At 37.6% G+C, this 23,686-nt stretch overlaps 1 protein-coding gene across 1 annotated transcript; it reads left to right on the forward strand.

Moving 5' to 3' along the window:
- Window positions 1-1,655: 1,655 nt before the first annotated feature.
- LOC107193134 (vacuolar protein sorting-associated protein 45) lies at window positions 1,656-23,053 on the forward strand. Its single transcript, XM_015582532.1, has 8 exons — window positions 1,656-1,748; window positions 10,960-11,158; window positions 14,900-15,049; window positions 20,852-21,231; window positions 21,848-22,120; window positions 22,192-22,356; window positions 22,476-22,705; window positions 22,794-23,053. The coding sequence occupies exons 1-8, from the start codon at window positions 1,656-1,658 to the stop codon at window positions 22,987-22,989; spliced, it is 1,686 nt and encodes a 561-aa protein (XP_015438018.1). The 3' UTR covers window positions 22,990-23,053.
- The last annotated feature ends 633 nt before the right edge of the window (window positions 23,054-23,686 follow it).

Raw genomic sequence — 23,686 nt, forward strand, 5'->3', positions numbered from 1 at the left:
GGTAAGGGGACTGTAGGATTGGAGGAGAAAGGCAGCGGCACAGCCGACTCTAGTACTAGCCGTGCTGAAGGTAAAAATGGCAATAACGCGTGAGTCCGGCTTCAATATAACCACTCAACCTACCATATCAGTCTCCCAACTCCCAGGCCTCTCGTTTTCTCCGGCCTCCCGGCTACTCAGTCTCCCTCTACCGGCCTCTCAGTTTCCTGCCTCTCCTTCAAATGTTTAGATTATTGTAATCCTCCGAAGGTAAGAAACAGTACAATAATCCAGGTAAATTTTATTTATTTATATTAACTCTACATATCATTTGTTTGTGCGTAGCACATTTATTTAATAAAATCTATAGCCATTTTGCAAATTTTGTTTTACATATATTTTTCTTTAGAATTTTCATATGTTTATTAATAATGCCATGGTGTTGCTGTATTCCCAATTGTAAGGGAAATTATGGTAGTACCTTAAAAGATAGTAATTATATATCTGTATTTGTATTCCCCAAAGATGAGGAATTGCGGAAAAAATAGATGACTGCTATTCCTTGTAAAAATTGGACACCAACAAAATATTCTGCCGTTTTGCAGTGTGTATTTTGCAGAAAGTGATATTCAAAGATAGTGATAACCTCATTTATTCATATGTATGCAATAATGGAAGTCATAATAAATGACGGCCATTTGGAATTTCAATTTTTGCAATCTGAAAATCATAAATATATTTTACGTAAATTAACATATATTAGTATTCAATCAGATATACATTATTTAGCATGTTCAAATACATGCATTTGTGGTCAAAGTTACCAAAGTATTTTGTTTAAATTATTGTCCATTTTTTCGAATATTTTATTAAATGATTATGTGAAAACTGTAAATAATAAACTGTTCTCTAACATGAGTTTATAATTAACTGCATAATTGTTCCTTTCAATAGCGAATTATCCTAACCTCTTTTCCACATGTCCCTTAACCTGTTTGGCATCGTACAAATAATTTTGTCTATTTCAGGTTTCTATTAACATATACATACCTTTATCAATTTTTAAATGCTTCAATTTGATTCAAAGATGGTTTTATCATGCTCCACACTTATATTTTCTTGAAACCACTGTAAATATTTCAAACATAATGCATCACAACACTAAACTATTCAGAGTGTCCACAAAATATATACCACATTTATAAATATTAGCGGTGGTAAGACTACCATAAGAGCTGTGTTGAAAACTCAAATTTTAACAAGCTTTTTCTTATTTATTTGATCGGCACCGAGTCTCAAATTTTTTGGTGTGTATTTCATTCTAATAAACAATCTGCATGAATTTTATTTAATTATCTAGTCTTTCGAATTTAGCACGAACCACCTTAAGTATTCATTTTTTATTTCAAACACCCGCCACAGTACACCATATTGAATTTTAGTTGACCCATTTCCGCAGATTAACTGTGGCGGCGCCAAAAACACTGTTCGATTCATTAACACGTGAGTGTCAACCCCCAGAACAACGTTCGGTAAATTGAAAGTTCTAAAGTGAGTGATAAGGTAGTGATACAGTTTATTAAATGTGTATCAAATAAACTTGTAAATAGTATGTGATTCAAAATATACAAATAACAATAAGAATAGTTATAAAAAGTTTGGAAAATCTAGTCAAAATGAATTTGGTAGTGGCTTTAAAATTTTACATTACACGAATGACAGAAGAAAGTGGTCCTGGCATGAAAGTTCTTTTGATGGATAAACAGACGGTAAATATTTTTTATACATTTCGATATAAATATTTCACTTTGATGTTAAATAAGATTGTAAGCTATTACAAAATAATTCACCCATCGTACAGATATTAGAAACTATATATTTTGTGAATATTTGAAAAAAGACAATTATAAATACTAATTTATACCTTTGTTGATTTAGTGTTGCTAAATAAAGGAGATTTATATCATTATGTACTTAGTCTATCTTAATGGAGGGCAAACAACAGAATTTAAACGAATAGTATCTATACATTTTATGTTTGACAGTAGCAAAATAATACAAGGTACATGTAGATACAATGTAATAAAATATCTGTAACTGACAATTATTTTTTCGCTTTTCTTTTCTTAAATGATGCTTTAGTTATGAATACATAAGTTTTTTATTTATGTTGTTTTATACTCAAAAAACATAACATATTTAAAGATTTTTAAAACTCCTGTTTTATTTAATTAGATATTCAAATTTTTATAAAAATTCAATTATCCTTTTGAACAATCTGTTTCTTATCTAAACTTCATAGAAATAAAATTACAACGTATGAAGGTACCTTCTTTGTAGTTCTTTCCTTCGACGTCTATGTATTCATATTACTGTACTTATATCATTTAATGTAAATGTCAACTTCTTAATATTTTCAAACTTCTATGTTGCTTAAGCTAGATTTTTTTGCATTCTCATATAAGGGAAGTATTCAAGGTAGTATTCCTTTATGATTTTAGCATGTTATCGTACAATAATAGTAAGACATTAAATATAGATATTAAACAACTTTTAAAATATAAATAATGAAACATGCATACCTTCTGTAAGATATTTTAAATGTGGAGGAAAAGTACCACAGCTACTATATATACATAATTGAAGGAAGAATTCATGTTACAAAACTCGTGAGTTTGAATTCCACAGGTGGGAATACTAGTTCTTTTTAATTATTATTCATAATGAAGACAGTGTGGTAAAATTTGGTAGATAATACTCAACATACATACATATCCCAATAATGTAACAACTAAATATGTTTAGTATACCAGTGAACTATAGTTTTCCATTAGACTCTGTAAATTTTCTATGAAATTGGGTTGAAGTAATTATAAACGCACTCATAGGCCATTTGTTGAATTGTATAAAAAAAAATTTTTAAACAATATGAGCTCTATGCCCTGTATTATTGTTCCGATTAAACTTACACCTTTCTCTAGTACTTATACAAAAAATATTTTTTACATATTATTTTGCATATTTAAGTATTCATTTTTGCTATGATTATATTATGTCGCCCTGTAAAAATGTCCAAAAATGTTTTGCGACCCGGAAATGGAGCACTCGGGGGGTGAACTAGAACAATTTTTTCCTCAGCAACAATGTAATCTGAGGCTTCGTTACCGAGATATTAACGAAAAATCGCGACCAATCAGAGCGCGAGTTTGCCAGCCGAGTTCCCGCGCTAGCGGTGGCTACGCGCTACGCTTGTACTACGAAGCTCCAAACAAGTAGGTCTGCATGCATCGCAGGAAACTGCGTATAATAGCAAATAAGAAAAACATAACAAATCGAACTTTTTTTCATCTATTGTTTGTCATTTAAAGTGATGAATGAATGAAACATAAATGTAAGAAAATCATGTGTAACGTAAAAAGACGAATACACAATTATTTTAAATTGTGAATTTCCTTCTCAAATAACGTATTAACGAAAAGGTAATGTAACAGTGATCGTAGTTCGTTATTGACATAAAAATCCTTAGTTCAGTAACGGGCTACAGTGATACTGATTACAAATAATTGTTTTTAAGAAACCCGAGGAAAAATGTACGTACGGAAACTTGCAGAATTATTGCCGTGAAAAAGTCATAGGTTGCGTTAAATTAAAAAAATAATAGATAGCAATTGATATCATCTGGTATTGCCAGATCGTCCTGGACTAAGCCTTTAGTCTCAGCGAACTCGATAGTAAGTTCTCCTCTTGCTGAATATATTTGATAGAGCTGTTTCCATAAAAGTATTACACAATAATAAGTAAACATGGACTCTGATATATACATTTGCAATTCACGGTCATACCGTACTTGCGCATTGTAAAAGGTCCGGCAGAGAGCGAGATAGCCCGAAAAATCAAGTTGAAACTCCCTCTGCCGCTGAGTCTCGGCCAACTCTCCCAGTCCTTCGATCAACAAGTAATCTTTTCCAAGGAAGGGATCATTATTTAACGGTGTTGTTGTCCTAGAGACGTTCGCAGGTGCGAATACATATTTACAAAATGTAAAATATGTCACAAACTGTTAATTTTTTCTCAACCTATAACAAAATTATTTGTGCTGTTATAGTCCCCCTGATACCAGATACGTTTTGTGAATAAAATTTGTTTATACCTGTAGAAATAATGAAGATAATTAATGTGATTAAAGTTACTGGACCATTGTTTATAATGCATGTATAATTGAACAGTGTAATTGTGAATAAAAGTGTAGAAAAATACAAGTTAGTGATTGCAACCAAATACAGTAAGGAGTAAAACTGAACCAATATGACTATTTTTCCAGGAAAATAAGTTATTCATTTAGATGTTACTAATATGAAGTAACAGAAAAGCTCAACCTGTATATGTATAATTGTACACCCATTTCAGTTTAATAGACAATTAATGTTTTAACTTCATTACATTGAGTTTATTAGGTATAATATTTTACTTCTGTATTTCATACAATTTTCATAATATTTTTAAGATATTCAATCCTATTGTTCTATGATTTTATTATTGAGAACCTTCTGTTAATATTTTCCAGTAGAGATGACTGGACAAAGAATTAAACATTTACTAATACTTTTATACATATATTCAGAAGTGTCTTGGATGTAAAATATTATAAGTAACAAATTGAAGAGAATATACTGAAAAAATTAATTGTTTACATATGGAGTCCACGTCTGCTACAAGGCCGAAGCAATTAGGTCGTAAATAACCGAAACGTCCGCTCCGGCCTCTGCTAAGGTGCTCGGACAAGGCTAAGCAGCGTCAATTCAACATGTGTTCGTGAAATTTTTTTTCCTGCTCCTCGAGAAAAACGTAGTTTCTTCTTTCTATCTCGAAGCAATGGATATCCTGGCAGTAAATTAACGGATCCCGCGCTTCGGTGAAACTGCCGGACGGTTCGTTCGTTGCACTTCTGCAAAGCACGTGTTTTCCCAGAACGCTGGTTTCTTTTTACCTAAATCGTGTGGCCGCGGTGGGAGTGAACTCACAATGTAACGATGAGAAACTACTTGGGGGTAGAGGAACTCTTACGCAAAAGTCAGTCGGTTAGCAATCGGGCGACAGGGATGTTCAGTTCACGGGAGTATTACGCAATGTGGCACGCACAGAATAACGGATATGTGGCTGCTGCTGTATAAGTGTGTGGTGACGTAGAACATCTGATAAATTGAAAACAATTGGGGCCACGAATTTTCCTAACGTACGAACAACACGTTTGATTAAAAATACATTAAGTGATTGTGTCGGGTGATCAGTGTTAGTGCCCGTGCAGTGAAGTGAATACGTATTCGTTGGAAAAACCCTGACGCATTTGACGTTACAACCCTTAACTTCAGCTGATGAGGTATACCTGCGATCACCAGCGAACTAGGCGTTACCCTTTTTTTTCTAACGGGGGGGAATCCTTGATGAAGGTGCACCGCCTTCGCTGGGGGCGGAGACGGCCAATACGGGGTTTCATCCGCTAAAACCCCCCGGTGACTCTCAGGCAACGGGGCTCGTAACGGGAACGCTTATCATGACCACGACCAGCCCTGCCCATTGCCCTTCCCTACAGATGGTTAAGAGGTGGACTCTTCTCTAGGGGGGGGGGGGTGTAGCGATTGCTTCCCCTCGTGGGACGGCTGTACGTGCCGTCCCTCAGCCTCCTACCTACAGCGCCGAGGGGTCACCTCTCGACGCTGTTCTGTCGTGGGCCGACCGCGAAAGGAGGTACTGTACCCCCAGTACTATCCCCTCGGCCCAGTTGTTCCGCGGGCAACGCGAGGGTCATCGCGACTGTGACCTTAAGAATCGCGCCACGTGCGGGGCAACCCCTTGTCTTACAGCGGTGCAACCTGCACCGTTGTATGTAGAAGAGGAGTTCGGCGGTTCAGGATGCTCGACGGCCCTCCGTTCCGATCCCACCTCGGGGGGGGGGGCAGCAACAACTTGCCGCCTCCGCGTCCGCCTCACTTCTTTTCTTTCGCCCAGAGCGGGATCGGACCTTCCCCGATCCCGCTCGGTTGCCTCCTTCCGTGTGAGGATTTCCTCACAGAAGGAGCCACGGCGTCCCACGACCTCTCGTCGTGGACCATGGCTTCTACCAAGTTCCACGATTCTGGAATCACTGGGTGAGGGATTTTCCTACGGCTGTGTGGAGGCATTACATGCGTGCAGCATTTCTTCTCCTCATCGCCCTTCAGTCGCTTTCTCCCCTTCCTCTGCGATGTGCGAGCGAGAGAGGAATGACTCCATCGCTACTTCTGTCCTACGGTCTCGCTTCATCCCTACCATAAGATCGCGCAGTCTATTATACAGGGTGGCCCACATAACTCTTAACAGCTCAATATCTCGAAAACTATGCCATCGATTTTAAAGTTCTTGGTCTTAAATTGCATGAATCTGAAGGGCCTTTCTAACTACATAAACGTGTAGTGGCCCCCCTTCCCCTTTAAGGGGGGCGGGGGTACCTTTATAATTTTAAATGGAATCCCCTATGAAACGTTACATATTTAGATTCTACAGGAAAGAACAAGTCAATTTTGTCTGAAACATTTTTTTATCAGATATTTCTATGATGAGATATAACAGTTTGAAGTTTCGACTTGTACGTACTTACTTGAAGAGCTCGGAAATTGTGAAAACATTATTAAACTCATCGAAGGCTTACTGTAGCCAAGAATCGTAGAATATCTTTCGTATATAGTTTGTGTCACTTTTCATTATTTTTGGTTCAACAAGTTGTAGAAATTTTTCAAAATCTTCGGTCAATATTTTGCAGAAATTTCGGAACATTTCATTTCCTTCTTCTTCCTGCAAGTCCCGTAACAGATGGCTTCCACTATACCGTTGTCTGTTTTCGAACAGTGAAGTTTACCACCATCGTTTATCTTGTTTTCTTTATTTTTATTTTTTGCACTTAACTTCAACACAATAAAGGCAGCACTTGCGCAAACAAAATTTTTTCGTATTCATTATTTCATAATCTGCTCGCGGTCAGTCTTCGGATCAATTGCGAACAGAAATGAATTCGTTCCAGTGTGGACGTAGGGCGAGCATTTCAGTTGAACACGAGCGAACCCTTGAGAGCTCTTGCGATCACGAGCGAATGTCATATGATATTTTTGGGTGTATATAAAAAATGGTTTTCTTCTATACGAGTACTGTTACAAAGATTAGATATACATTTAATTTGATTAAATTCAGTTGGTCTAAAATTTTCATAATCGTCAGGAAACTTTTGATTATTATTCTTACTAGTCTAGGTTTTACATATAGTAATAAACGATCTGCGACTGCCCCTGAGTTTGGCCGCCCAGGTGCGGGGGCACCTTCTGCGCCCCCGCTAGGAACGGTCCTGTATAACATATGACAGGTACAATGTTTATACCATAGCACAGACGAGATATAAGAATAAACCTAACATCTTATGGGACTTGGTGTCCCACGAAAATCACGCAGGTTCGAGCACACCTCTCCACAAAAGTTTCCGATTTCAGGAACTATGTTCGACACCGTGATAACAGGCAGCACACACACGTCCATTACTACATATATCAATACATGCATACAATATTGCCCCGGTTTCGCTAGCAAAGAATGTAATACTAGTATGGTAAATGGGGGCTTCTGACGCCCTCAAAGCATGGGACACAAAATTACATTGCATGTTAAATCTATTCTTTTATCTCGTCTGTGACCATAGACACGTATAATAGACTGCGCAGTCTTATGGTAGGGATGAAGCGAGACCGAAGGGCAGAAGTAGCGATGGAGTCATTCCTCTCTCGCTCGCACATCGCAAAGGGAGGGGAGAAAGCGACTGGAGGGTGCTGAGGAGAACGAATGCTGCACGCATGTAATGCCTCCACACAGCCGTAGGAGAATCCCCCACCAACAGCCCCATTAGAAAGAGAGGTCTGTAACTCCTTTTTTTTTTTTTTTCGTGAGGAAATGCGTTACGCACACCCCCGGACCCCCCGACGGGGGAGGGGCGGGGGTAGTGTGGGGCTCACCCCCCGGGCTGGATGCCCGGGAGGGATACCCACTAAACCCTCGCGGTGGCCGGGCTCGGCGCTGTGCGGGGAGGCACCGGGATCTCTTGCGAACACAACCGGTACCTCCCCAGCGCCCGCTCCGCCAGTGGACGGCGGAGCGCCCTCTCTGTGGTGGGGGAAGCGAGAGCTTCCCCCCCGCCGGACCGCGGGTGCCACAGTCCCGCGATCCCAACAGTCCCTTTTAGTCGCCTCTTACGACAGGCAGGGATTATCGTGGGCGTATTCTGTCCCCCGCCGCACAGGGGAGAGGTCTGTAACTCCATGTATTATCCTCTCACTCTACTGCCAACCTCATCCCTACCATAAGACCGCGTCTATTATATATATCTATGCACCCGAGCTCCTCTGATCTATATAGTATACAGGGTGAGGCACTTAAAATCCTATTGGTGATAGGAAAAAGTGCATCAGGCCAAAATTATTTGGTATCGAGGGGCTGATTATCCGATGTTACTAGTTTTTTGATAGGTGGAGGCCTCTAGGAGATATGAAGGTCATCTCTGTTTTTTTAAATGGAACGTTATGTCTTTTTACTTACATTCTGATAGAGTATTTCAAAATGAATACAATGACCTATTGGAAAGGTCATTCGTGGTCTGGATTAAGCCAATTGTGATGGAAAATAATTTACTTTGAGGAAATAGTCGTACACTTCCTTGCCGTCTCTGGTTGTTGATATTATTACTTCATCTCTGTGTCTCGTAATCTCTTCTTATGGGTCGTTGAATGGAAATAAACATTCAATCACGCAACATTCAATCTCTGCCGGGCGAAGTGTATCTCAAGTTTCCGAAATGGGTTATTCAATAGCGGAGAAAGTAGATATGGTTTTCGTTTATGGGGAATGTCGCCAAATTGTAAGAGATGCAGTCCGTTTGTATGCTGAACAGTTTCCCGAACTTGTCGCACCTTCACGATCTGTATTTACGAATGTTATTAAAAGTTTTCAAGAAACTGGACGTGTAGGTAACAAGATACAAAGAAGATCCAAGGCAGCAACTGATGATCGAAATACAGTGAACATTTTAGCAGCTGTAACACAAAATCCCCGTGAGGCTAGCTACAAGGCAGCTAGCACGTGAAAGTGGCATTAGTCAACGAAGTGTTTTGCGAATATTACATTTAAATAAATTCCACGCTTTTCATGTTGCACTTCACCAAGAATTACATGGGAATGATTTTCAGAACCGTGTAAATTTTTGTGAATGGGGTCCGCAGAAATTACAGAGTGATGAGCTGTTTTTGACTAAAGTTTTGTTTACAGACGAAGCCACATTTACAAATTGTGGCCAAATCAATCGTCATAATATGCCTTATTGGTCAATAAAAAATCCACGGTGGCTGCGAGAAGTGGATAAACAAAGATCTTGGTCTATAAACGTTTATAGACCAAGGTCTTTGCACACCTGCCGAAAAATTTTCCGCTTCACATACGGCAAACTATGTGGTTCCAACAAGATGGATGCCCTGCTCATTCTGCACGGATAATTACTCAATTCCTCAACGTGACATTCGGAGATCGTTGGATTGGTCGTGCAGGAAATCATAAAGGGCCTGCACGTTCTCCAGATCTAACACCTCTGGACTTCTATTTGTGGGGAAAGTTAAAGCAGCAAGTGTATAACGAAATACCAACAACCAAAGAAGATATGAAAGAGCGTATAAGAAGAGCATGTGCCGCGATAAACACAACTGAAATTCAACATGCCGTATTATCCGTGAAGCAACGCTTTAGATCATGCAGCAATGTTCAAGGTCACCATTTTGAACACTTGTATTAGTCGTGTATTACTGTTAGATAAATAAATCAACGGTGCTTGATTATTTCCTCAAAGTAAATTATTTTTCATCATAATTGGCTTAACCCAGACCATGAATGACCTTTGCAATAGGTCATTGTATTCGTCTTGAAATACTCTATAGAAGTTATTTTCACGGACCAGGACTGTGAATTAGGTGCAATCGTACGCATCGTCGAATACGTTACTGTCTCATTATGTCAAAAGGGATAATTAGGAATTTCAGAGAGTTTGAAAGGAGCGCTGTAAATACTTAAAGAAACCTGTTACCGTGAACACAGATAGTCCATATTGAGGACCGGACAATTTAAAATTGAATGCTTTTACTTACAAGGGAAGTTTCCGAACCCGACAATTCTTATTTTAATGAAACTTCGCATGAATGTAAAGCATATTGAACAATGCTTGTAGCAATTTTTTTTCATGCCTGTTTTCACTCTGAACTCATTTATTTTCTTTTCTATTTATTTTATAAGTCGGTTAATAGAATTCCACATGTAAAACTTTCTGTAAGTTACAAAATATGAATGACACAGATATCGTGTATATGCATAAGCATATAAGTACAAAAGTGGAAACTTGTTTTTGCAAATAAAAAAATTTATATAAATTATATGCTTTTATAATTTAATAAATCATTGATAAATGCACATTTTTTGCATGCAATGACTACCTTTGCCTCTTACGGTTAATAATTTACATATAAAATAACAAAAAAATCATTTTGTTTATAAATGACACATCGTAGGAAATTTTTCTTTTGGTAACGTAATAGATCATACAAAACTAAACAATTTATGTATTTACAGTTTTGCTCTATCTCGTACCGTTACAAAGTTATGTGTATCAAGAAAACGAAAAAACGCGAAAACTTTAAGGGCTGATTTCACCCCTTCAGACTTCAGAGTGAAAACGGGCACGAAAAAACATTGTTCTAAGCTAAGCATAGTTTAATATGCTCTACATTCATGCGAAGTTTCATTAAAATCAGAATTTTCGGGTTCGGAACCTTCCCTTATTAGAATTGAATATGATTAATTACGAATGTATGTAAGCCAATAAAAATAATTAATACAAATTATTCTTAGTAAGAATTTACATATTTACAGACAAGTGTCGTGAGTTCGTTGTATAGTAAATCGGAAATCTTCACGAAGGAAGTTTACCTGTTCGAAAGAATTGACACAAACACTCGAAACGAGGGATTAAAGCATTTGAAATGTATAGTGTTCGTAAGACCAACAGAAGAGAATGTCGAATTACTGTGTAATGAATTAAGATGCCCTAAATATGGAACATATTATATTTGTAAGTAGCAATTCAATGTTTTTATACTTTCTTGTTTGATGTGTTTATATTTTCTAGTGTATCGTATCGGACATAATTGTACGAACCATTCTATTTTTTTTTTGTTGCGTTGATAATTAAACAAATTGTTTACGTTATATTAACAATTAAATAATAACTTCATTTCACATGCCGGATACCCAGTCGACTGTTTGGAAATAAATTTTGCTTGTTTTCACACAAACGGATTATTTTAGTTAGTTGATTAAGTAACATCACAAAGAAAAAACTCAGAATCTATCAGAATCTTTCTTACAATAGATTTGATCGTTTTATCAATACTGAATCGTACAAAGATAATAGAAAATACATTGAGAATTTTAATCTATAGTAAGACACTTAAATTATAGTGGCATTCCACTTATTTGCAATTTTCAATTTGATAAATATTGAAAGCTTAACTGCGTTCGAATAACTATAGCCGATATTGTATCTCCATGATAAATATTTGAATGGAATAATATGTTTTGTTTCTTTAACAATATATGTATATTAGGGTGGCTCTTATTTACTCTTGATGAAAATTTTTGTCAACATTTTCTCGCGGCATCCCACAGAATAGTTTCAATTAATAAAAAAATAATCTGTGCAAAATTTGAGCTCAATGGGGTAACGGGAAAACGTACCCTCAGACTCCTAAACATTAAAATAATTAATTAAAAACTCAAAATCGGTTTCTGAAGCATCATAACTGACTAACAACTTTGAACGGTAGATACCGGGTGTACTTTCGAAACTGATAATAATTTGTACCCCGAATTTTTAACAAATAAAGACTAAAAACCTGTGTTTTATTTATTTTCGACCTTAAAGGACTATTCTTAGGAAATTAAAAAACTTTTTAAAAATGTCGGTAATGGGTATAGCAGAATGAGGGGTTCAAAAGTACCCTTAGACCGATTTTGACTTGTGATATACCATTCGATAGCTTGTCAAGAAAAAATAGTCTGTGCCAAGTTTCCACCCTCCATTTATTTTTATTCAACCCTCTGACGTGCCCGTGTTAGAGAGAACAACCGCCCTCCGTCAACCGTATGACCACCCGGCGCAGTTACTGTACATAGCTATGTATATATTGTTACGTCGTCCGCGATTTCACCCGGAAACAAAGTCTCCCCTCCCGGCCCATCGCCACCGGTCGCGTCCCCGCGAGTTTTCCTACCGTTTTCCGGGCGCCAGGTACTACTTTGAGTACCGACCGATATTCCCTGAATACCGGAGCGAAACCTAAGTCTCCTCCGATGAGGCCGAAATCCAACGACCGGCCGGGAAGAAAGCAACCACCGCTGGATAGCTCGATATAAAGGTGGCCAGGGTCCGCAAATACCGGAACAATAGACTCTCCCCGCGACAGGAGTTACCGATGGACGATACAAACAAGCAAGAGAAATCAAAGAACGCTCTTCGGGACCGTTTAACAAATCAAATAACAAGTTTATTAGATTTCTCGCGCTAGCCTCTGCCGAGATCGCGTTACAACAGGTGGTAATTAGAATAACAAAACAAAAAGAATATAACTGGCCGACGGTCGATTATCGTCGCGACCCGCGCCCTCGATACAACCGAATTTCGGTACGATACACTATTTCCGTAATTTCGTGGTCCACGATCACTCGAGATGTTACATTACTCTGTACAGAGCACGGTCGTACGGTATTACGCTACCGCCGACTATAAAAGATGGTACAATGACTTGAGGGCATTCGCATTACGATATCGCGCTCTGGAGGAAATCTGCTGGGTATTTTCGATATTCTATTTTCCAACAAACACATGGTTCTCCGCGCGTCCGATAGCGAGATGAGACGTTAGATTTTACTACCGCGGCATTGTCCTGGCGGACGAGATCTAGATTGCTTTACGGAACCCAAATGAGAAGGCTAACTTACGGAAGTGCGATATTCCCTTTCCTGTCGCTTTTCGCTCGACCTTGCGGGGTGCCGCTACCCTCTGCCTCGTCAGCTCAGCTCTCGCCCACCCTCGCGATCGCCACCACCTCACACGCCACGCGGTATTCGGTATTCCTTTTTTTACGTGAGGGAATGCATTTACGCACACCCCCGCCATCCTCCAATGTGGGAGGAGTGGGGCGGGGGTAGTGTGGGACTCATCCCCAATAGGGCAAGGCCCAGGGGAAATACCCACTAAACCCTCACGGTGGCCGGGCTCGGCGCTATGTGGGGTGGCACCGGGATCTCTTGCGAACACAACCGGTGCCTCCCCAGCGCCAGCTCCGCCAGTCAACGGCGGAGCGCCCTCTCTGTGGTGGGGGAAGCGGGAGCTCCCCCCCCACCGGACCGCGGGTGCCACAGTCCCGCGATCCCAACAGTCCCTTTTAGTCGCCTCTTACGACAGGCAGGGATTACCGTGGGCGTATTCTGTTCCCCGCCACACAGGGAAGTATTCGGTATTCCTAGACTTACGACTGCCGCTCAAGTGACAATTTCGGGGCTCGTTACGCGACGCCATGACATAGTGGGCCCCCCACTGTGCTATCTTTTCTCTCCACGTACCCCCTTCGACTCTTGCGGAGCCCAGCTCCTTACGGCTCAGGGACGACGCGCCGTTGAAGGATCCCCAGGCCTTGGAGATTCCTTCCGCTGTGTGAGGAGTCCAGTCTTACACCCTTCTACGTGGTTGCTGCGGCTCCCCACGGGTCCTCGTCCTTCTGCTTCCTCCATTTTTGGGTCCTTCGGAGGGAAACGTCCGGGTCGTCGATACCAGTCTTGCTGTCTGTTACGTGGTGCCCCTTCCGCCGACCAAACGCTTCACGAGTCTTGCGATCGTTGCCAGGGAGGGCCCTTTTTCCTCCTGTTCTATCCCCCTGGGATAGAACCCTTATCCGGTTGAGCGACCACTCGACGGTATTTCTGGGCGGTCCTTGTAGCAGAGTCTGTGGACACGGAGATAGACCAGCGCCCTGCGTGTCGTATTGACCCCGATCGATATGGCCTTGAAAGCGCGAGCGGTAACTCGGAGCGAGATTACCACGTGATTAATTCAAATTTGGTCGGTAATATTTCCCTAAGAATCCTCCAAGAGCGCTTAGATGTTACATTGGTGCGAGTGAGAGGCGGCGGAGGGCGGTCCGGTTCTTCCGCGCCCGAGTCAAATTTCGGGTCGGAAGGGGCACGGCGCAAAATGCGTCGTAACAATATATAGATAAATAAACCTGTATTTACCACCGAGAACCTCACTTGTCTAGTCAATTCAAACGACTCTGGCGTACCGACTGAGTCGGCACCCCGCTCCTCTCGCTCTACCGGCGACGTACGTTCATTAGTTTAGAAGATAATCGACTAAAATCATTTGGATGAGTATTTAATTAATTATTTTAATGTTTAGGAACCTAGGGGCACGTTTTCCCGCTACCCTATCGAGCTCAAATTTTGCATAGATTATGTTATTATTAATTGGAACTATTCTGCAGGCAGCCGCGACAAAAATTTGTATTAAGAGTAAGAGCCTCCTTAATGTACATATTGTATTGTGTAATAAGTTTGTCCGCGTCGATGATGGTATATACATATGTATACACATTTCGAGAAGTATTATCTGATATTGCTGCGTTATTAAATATTTCATAAAAATAGTTCATAAAAAGAGTAAAATTTATTTTACCTTAATGTACATAGAATTAGTTCGAAATGAACCTTCATATGCTGCTTAATTCGTGTTACGCTGTTATCGATAATTTTAAAGATTTCAGCAACATTATTGCCAAAGCGGATATTAAACTTTTGGCTGAAAACGACGAACAAGAAGTGGTAAAGGAAGTGCATGAATACTATGCAGATTATTTAGCTATTAGTCCACACTTATTTTCACTTGGAATCAACGCCTGCTCACAGGGTAATGAAATTATATGATTTGATAATTTATAATATAGCAATAGGATTATGAAAATACATAGCTCTATTTGAATGCAATTTCACTATTTATTATGAATAATTAACATTAATTATTAAATATAATCATTAATTATTATATTAATAATCGGAGCCAAATAAGACAGTAAAGTAAGTCCCTAAACCAAATTGAACTTACAATAGATATTTGACAGCTTCTCAAAAGAAATAAATTTTTGCCAGATTTCAATCCTGTTTTGACAACGGGGCAGAGATGGGCAAAATTTTATCTAGATAAACTGGAAGAAAAGATAATTTATTATTATCCGTTAACGAACCTTCGAATAACTGGATTCGTCTTTATTTGAAACAGCACGGATAAATAAATTATTCGAAATGAATTTATTCGAAAGTGAAAGATAATTTTTTTATTCAAACGGAATTTATTCGAGCCGTAGATTAAGGTTTTCATCTTTATTCGTACTTTTATTCGTAGGCTGGAATAAATCTCCAATTTTATCCGAACGGGCGCGAGTGTTAGGCGACGGCGTCTAATGTCTCGAGCGTTGGCTCGAGAGTCATACATTGTTGCATGCTATCGATTATGTATTAATAGTATGGACTACTTTTGCATTTTAGATCTGATCGGCGTGAACGTTGCAGTAACATACGGATAACGTTTTTCAGATGAAAATGAATCTAAACACGGTATAAATCTGATTATTTTTAGCATTATTACGTTAGGGTTTTCTTTATCTATCGCTCGGTTGAGATGCGTTCTGGGCCCATAACCTGTTAGAGCAGGATGGTGTTTACCGAGAAAATGACACACACCGATCCGATATAACAGAGTTTAATTAAGGGTATGAAAATGGTGTATAAGTCGTACGCGGACACGTTCCCGCCTCGAGTCACGACAACAGAAGAACGTATACCACCGCTGCATATGTTAAGAGACAACCAAAGGTCGCCCGTCAGGCTCGTAACGCACACACAACGGAACTCTGTCCTAACAAAATTCCGTTTGAATAAAAAAATGATTTTTTCCGGTGGAATAAATTTCCTTCGATTAAAAAAATTATCTTTCTCTTTCGAATAAATTCATTTCGAATAATTTATTTATCCGTGGTGTTTCGGATAAAGATAAATCCACTTATACGAAGTTTCAAATAACGGATAAAAATGAATTATCTTTTATTTGAATCGTTATTTAAATAACATTTTATCTGGATAATGCCCATCTCCGTCACAGGGTTATAACAGGGAAAAAAACATGATTTTTTGTTTTTGCTCTAATTCATATATTCTATTACCTGGGGAATTCTACAAAAATTAGGCTCATTGTAATGGTAAAGAATTTTTTCCGACCTTTCGTTGGAAATTTTAGTTATAAAAACTGAAAACCCCAGACAAATGCTAAAAAAACACCAATCTCTTAAAAAATGTTTCGAAGTGACTAGATTTATATTTTTGTAGTAACGACATCTTATTATATTTATTATTCTCAAATTTCAACATTTTTAGTAATGTGCGTCCTAATTAAAAAAAATTAAAAACTGATTTTTCAGTCAGACTCGTTTGTTTTACGTTAATTTTTGATAATCCAAGAGTTTACTAAGTCAAATAAATTGACATTAGGTTCTTATCTCTACTAGAACCAAATGTAGAGTTTGCAATGATGATATAGAGTGTTACGAGCTCGGGCCGTAGCAACGCGAGAGGCCGGCAAGTTTAGGTTTTCCAAGGAATATGGTATCAGTTTATTAGTACGGTGCGCGGACGAATCTGACGCGAAGCCAGAGAGCCGCTAGGATGTTTGAAAACGAGGACGAACCTGATGCGAAATCAGGGAGCCTCTAAGAATGGAGTCACTAGTGGACGAATCCGATGCGAAATCGGAAAACCACTGGGTTGGAAATACTCTTGGAGAAATGTAATGCACGGACGAACCTGATGCGAAATCAGGGCGCGGTTAGGAAATGTTAGTTAGTGCCTCGTAACCTTTGAATTTATAATTAATAGGGGTGGGAACGGTCGACCTGATATTATTCTAAACTAGAGGAAACTAGTATATCGATAATACTACAGATTTCTGGATCGTGTTATGGATTCAAAATAAACTACACAGATTTATAAAATAACAGTATAATTAATCAGTCTTTGGTTACAAATGTGTTATGTAGTGTTGTCGCGTACTAGTAAGTAATGATGAAATAATAACTATTACCGAAATAAATAGGTGCTCGGTGTTAACGCACTGGCGTTGCGGGGGTTGCGAGTGGATTTTACGGAATAATGCCAAAGTAATAATTTTAGTCGGAATACAAATAAAGTGTTCTTGGTTTACTACAAGTTTCACTGGATTCGAAAGGGAACTTTAGCCCGATCTCACTAACGTAATGACCAACTCACAAGAACGTGACGCGACGTGATTCTAAAGACGACGGTATAGTTCTGATCTCCAGAGGGTTGAAATCAACGGGTTTATATAGGCCTAGAAATTGGTGGGGATTTCATATAATGGTGGGGATTTTCATATAAGGAAATGTTTGACGGTTGAAGTTGTGTCACGCTTCCTAATTTTTTGGTTACCACGCCGTAGGAACGGGTTTTACTCCCTCGCTTACTCAAGAGATCACGAAAACGTAAGGGCGTTTTCCATTGCCGGGTATGAGCTCAGACTATTAGAGCGAGAGGGAGGTATGATAGAAAATTCTTCAACAATCGCCATTAACAATTACATTTTTAATTCGATCGATAGTATAGTCGCAGTGAATAATTGAATTCGATAATTAAGGATACCCTCCGGTCAAAACGCTCGAAAAGTTCGTCATTTCCATGAATTTATAAAAAGACAATGGAACAACACATGGTAAAAAACTGGTTTGATCTTTGTTGCTACATATTTGAAGAATTCAAAAAAATTTTATTGTTTAAATTTCAACAATGTTTCCATAAAATATATAGCACTCAATTTATTACTATACAAATTGGAGGTCTTGACGGGCGCCATCAGAACTCATGATAGGATGGTCTTAAGTCAAAAAAACAAAAACATTCTTGAAATACATATAGGATCGTGAAGTAAACGGTTTTAACTATTTAAAATCTATATATTAAATTCAAGAAAATGACAGCAAATGAAAAATACAAAAGGAACTGATAAACATTACTCTAACAAATAAAACGCACAATGCTATTCTTTCTCCGCCTTTACGCAACTGTCCTGAACTGTCCTTGCTACGTATAACGCACTCGGGTCCACTCGGATCCTGTCGGGCGATCTCGTGCGCCCTTACCGCCCCGTCCCGTGCAGTCGCCGCTCTACATACATGTTAATGGTTATCGCCTTACCTATCCTTAATCCAAAAAAACAATCCGGCGATCTTTGGCACGTGTTTAAACAGAATGTTACAAAAAAACGGACTTTTTCATGCATAAATTTGTCTATAAATAAAATGAGTAATCCAAAGTTAATCTTCGTAGGTAACGCGATAGTAACGTGAATTGTGAACAAAATGTCGCAAGAATTTTTTAAATCAGCCTATAATTAAATTTTTTACCGTGACGCCCGTAGAAAAAAAACGCGTTCCGAGAAAAACGCATTTAAAGTTTTTTTTTCATTCTTGAGTTAATCATACGTATATAGATCAATGTTAAAGGTTTTCATCTTTAATCAGCTATTACTGTACTATACAACAACCCTTCCGTGACTTCATATTCCACTTCCAACTCGCTTTTTTCTTTTGACGCGCTCGTACTACGACGGTTGGCTTCCGCGATGCGCCCTAGGTTTCTCTGAACGGCAAAAATTTTTAGCCTGGCGAACGATATTACTGCCCAATAAGTCCATAATGGTTAGTAAAGTTCGCATATACACTTTTTGAATGCTGCATTATTGTTCTCAGTATTTCTTCCTATACAACGTTTTAAAAGTTCTTTAGAAGTCAAGCTTTTGTATACTGGTTTTACAGTTTCTTGTATTTCTAGATCTAATGGAGGCTTGTGCGAGTATTTTTGTTCAGTCACTTTATACTGTAAGTGAGGGTCAAATCACCGTGTTGTAGATATATGCTTGTAGAATCTATACTTTTGCGAATTTTTGACTGAAATGTTAACAGCATTCTTGAGATTCTATATAATGAAAATATGCAAAAAAATCGATTTTTTCCAAAATTTTGCCCGGAGGGTACCCTTAATTGTAAATTAAATTAATGATGAACTAATAAATTGGAATTTTTAGTTTCATGCACTCATTATAATTACAATGTAGAACAAATTGTTATTTTTTTTAACCGCTCCGATTCCCACTGCGTTTCTAATAAAGTTCCACGCGGTAGTTACAAATTGCAAACTGTTTTGAAGAGAAATCATATCTTTTGTACATAAATAAATTTTGTAATGTAACTATAGAAATATTCAATTGTTGTTGCATGAAAATATTTTGTACATTTTTCTGAATACACTGATATCACTTCTTAATACATTATGACTGATGGAGTACATTTATACCATACAGCTTTTGTATGAACATTTATTTGATATTTTTAATTTGTCGTGAATATATATTATATATAATATATATTGTTGCGTAGGCGCGGCATGACTTCCAATAAATAAAGACAATGTTTATAAAAAGGAATAATTATTTATTTAAAGAGGAGGAGTACTTATCTTGACACGTCTTTTCTGTTCTACGGTCGTACCACGACTCTACTTTGTCCCTATTTTAGACAACGTTACCAAAACGACACCGCTAATCTGAAATCTTGATATAACATTATACAATGCGTACTACCTATTGGGTAACACGTAACAATATACATATATTCGTGTTGTATGGTATGAAGTATTTTTTTTTTATTAAGAGATCTCTTAATTTTGTACCAATTCATTGAGGCATTTTTAAACTTATTTTAAGAAATAAAGGGTCCAGCGTTAAATCGAATCATATAACACGATAATGAACACATTTCGTTAAGGAAACGTCTATAAAAACTTGCAACAGATATTTTTTTTCAAGTTAGAGAGAAGGTAACGTATTTGTACATAAGTAGAGGAAGAAAATAAGTTACTGAATATTATTATTTCGTTGATTTACCTTACATTAAATTATTTATTTTAAATGTAATTTACAGGAAGTATAGATAAAATAGAATTTCAATTTTTCAATTAAAAACTAATATGTACTTGATTACCAATTGATGTAACCAACGATTGATGATTAACGATTAATATTTATATATAATCAAGAATTAACGACTGATTTTGTTAATGTTTTTAATCGTGAGCATTAATTATTCGACTGAAATAAAATGTTAAATGAATTAATGCCCAACAGAAGCTGAAAGTGGGGCGCGAAATGGAACAAAAGACAGTGTCGATGCTTGTGTTCACGACGTACGTGTCTCTGAAAAGCTATATAGGCTTTGAAAAGCAGTACACAAGATAACACGTATTGTAGGTACAATTTAACGTGCGAAATTTATTTTAAAATGTGAATGATAAATGTAGAGTCATTAATTAATGAAGTGCAAAAGAGATTAATTGAGAAGTGCGATCGTTTACGATCGACCGGCTTATAGTTGGACAATCGTTCGCCGTTTACAAAACGACAATCGTCCGTCTTGTGTCTCCGACAAAAACGCGTGTGACCCCGCCTCGAACACTCATCGAGGATTTACTGTGTATTCATAGCGTTTCTACTGAGCTGACAGTTACAATCATAATGAAAAAATACATCTATAGATTCTTACATGTAAAACATTCTATCGTTTATTTTTTCAATTTCCTATATATTCCACAGGTTTACTATGGGTTCCAGTACACTTGCATCGAACTCTCTTAGGCATAATTTCTGTGTTACTATCAGTTAAAAAATGTCCTTATATACGCTATCAAAGTAGCTCTGAAATGGCAAAGAGATTGGCAGAGAAAGTACGAGAAGTACTGAGTAAAGAATCAAATTCATTTGACTTCAGACAAGAAACAAGCCCAGTTTTACTTATATTAGATAGAAGAGACGATCCTGTTACACCATTATTAAATCAATGGACTTATCAGGCAATGGTTCATGAGTTACTAACCATTAATAATAACCGTGTTAATTTGTCACACGTGAAAGGTATTTCAAAGGAATTGAAGGAAGTTGTCCTTAGTGCAGAGCACGATGAATTTTATGCAAATGTAAATATGATACATATTTCTGTATATTGAGTATGATACATATTATGGTGTTTCACAACAGATGGGAGAAAATTTAAGTGGTAATTCTCCATGACAAAGTATTTGGTAGACACTTGTGCGTGATCGCTTTTGTAAATACTTTATTGTTCATTACATTATCCATGCTGATTATTTGTGTGAGTAGGCATGTGCATGGAAAAGTTATTTACCATGTGTATATGAAAATTCTTTATGGGAATTATCATGTATCATTTAGGATTTTTAACAAAAAGTATCAAGATCGTCTGGCATCTTCCAGTGTTGTTAAATTTATTGCACCATCAATGAGGTAAGCTTTTGCTATCCATATGTCATTATTTTTCGCAATGGCTGTACATGCCTCTTTTGAATTTCCCATATACACTCATAATCAACAGATTTCCGGATTAGATTCAAATTTTTAAACACTTATCATTAAAGAACAAAATCTCTATTGTACTTTCATTGCTCTTAAATTTTCTCTTATTTTGTCATGAAAAAACACCGCTTCAATTGTTTCCCCTTTATTGCTAAACACGCTGTGCATCAGTGTACAATTTTAAAACTGTTTTATTTAAGGATAAATAATTTTCAACAGAATTTGTATCACAATTTCGGTGAGATTGGACAAACTATAAAAGAACTGATGGACGAATTTCAAAAAAAAGTTAAGAAACATCAAAAAGTAGAAAGTATAGCTGACATGAAAACCTTTCTAGAAACCTATCCTCTATTTAAAAAACTGTCTGGTACCGTCTCAAAACATGTAACAGTAGTTGGAGAACTTTCATCACTGGTGGAACGTCATCACTTACTGCAAGTATCAGAATTAGAACAAGAACTTGGTTGTCAAACTGATCACTCTGTGCAGGTATATGAATATAATATATGGTATTATTATTTCTTTTCAGTGATAGTCTACATTTTTTATTTTTATTGCAGCTACAAAAAGTAAAAGAACTTATTAATAGTCAACAAATCCAAGAAATTGATATGGTAAGACTGGTGATGTTGTATGCACTTCATTATGAAAAATATGCAAATAACGACATTAACGGATTAATGAGCTTACTGAAAAGTAAAGGAGTATCTGAAAAAAATGTTAAGGTATATTGTAAAACTCTAATCTGCCTAATAAGTTTACTCTTGTTATATAGACTGTAATATAATTAAAATTGTGATTTCAATATTTTAAATTTCAATAGTAACTTTAAATAATGTTTCAGCTTATACATAACATATTAGAATATAGTGGCATTAACACAAGACAAAATAATTTATTTGATCGTGAATCAGTAGCAAAAATTACAAAAAAATTATTCAAAGGTTTAAGTGGAATAGACAACATATACACTCAACATACACCATTATTGAATGAAACACTTGAGGACTTAATAAAAGGAAAGTTAAGTTCACAAACATATCCATATCTTGGAAACACAATAATATCGAAGAGGTAAAAGTATATTGTTTTACTAAATTGAAAAGAAGCAATATATACTTCTTTATAAGTATATTTATTAATTGCATGATTATCTTTGTAGGCCGCAGGATATAATTGTATTTATAATCGGTGGAACAACGTATGAAGAAAGTTTGACTGTGTATAATTTAAATAAGCAAAATTTGGGAGTAAAAATTATTTTAGGTGGCACTACTGTTCATAATTCGCAAAGCTTTTTAGAAGAAATTCAATGTGCTACTTCAGGCATCTTATCAAAGTACAAACATAATCATTAAAAAGGATATATGTATACATTTTTTATTAAGATATTTATTTATACAAATTTATGTATATGCCCTGTCAGCCAAACTTGTAATGTCAAATTTAGTGCTATGCTTGATGTCAAGTTCTGGTTACAAGTTGCATGCAACTCTTGTAGCATAGTTGACATTGCGTTAGATCATGGACATAGAAATAAAGGATGGAAGCGTAAGCTGAATGGCGGCAAAGTACTCTGAGCCATATTGGCGATTGGTTATGATCGCGCAAGCGCATAACCGTGGCTTCGATCTTGTTTTGATCGAGTAAAAGTGTGTCCAGTGTAACCAGTTGAGGTTAAGCAATTATTTTGTACAAAAATATTTATATCTCAGAAACGGTTGACCTCTCGATCTGTGTTTACTAAGTTTTTTTTTAATGGTTTTTTTTAACACCCTTGTATATATTGTTACGAGGAATTAAATTTTCGGGCCCCGGACAGCCGTGTGGCCGTGGTCCGCCGCGAACAAAGCCCTTCTCTCGGCCTCCGCAACTATCCGCGCCTCCGCGAGTTGAACGCCTGACACTCCCCGAGTAGGACCTTCGATACCTTCGACATCTACGCAGGATCGAGACGACGAGAGAGTGACGGTTGCCGGCTAGCACGCCTACGGGTCGAGGTTCGCAAGTAGGATGCGGAGATTCTCCTCAGGGCAGGAGGCGGTTCGCGAATGA

This window comes from Dufourea novaeangliae, unplaced genomic scaffold (assembly GCF_001272555.1).
Source record: "Dufourea novaeangliae isolate 0120121106 unplaced genomic scaffold, ASM127255v1 scaffold565, whole genome shotgun sequence".
Taxonomy (NCBI): domain Eukaryota; kingdom Metazoa; phylum Arthropoda; class Insecta; order Hymenoptera; family Halictidae; genus Dufourea; species Dufourea novaeangliae.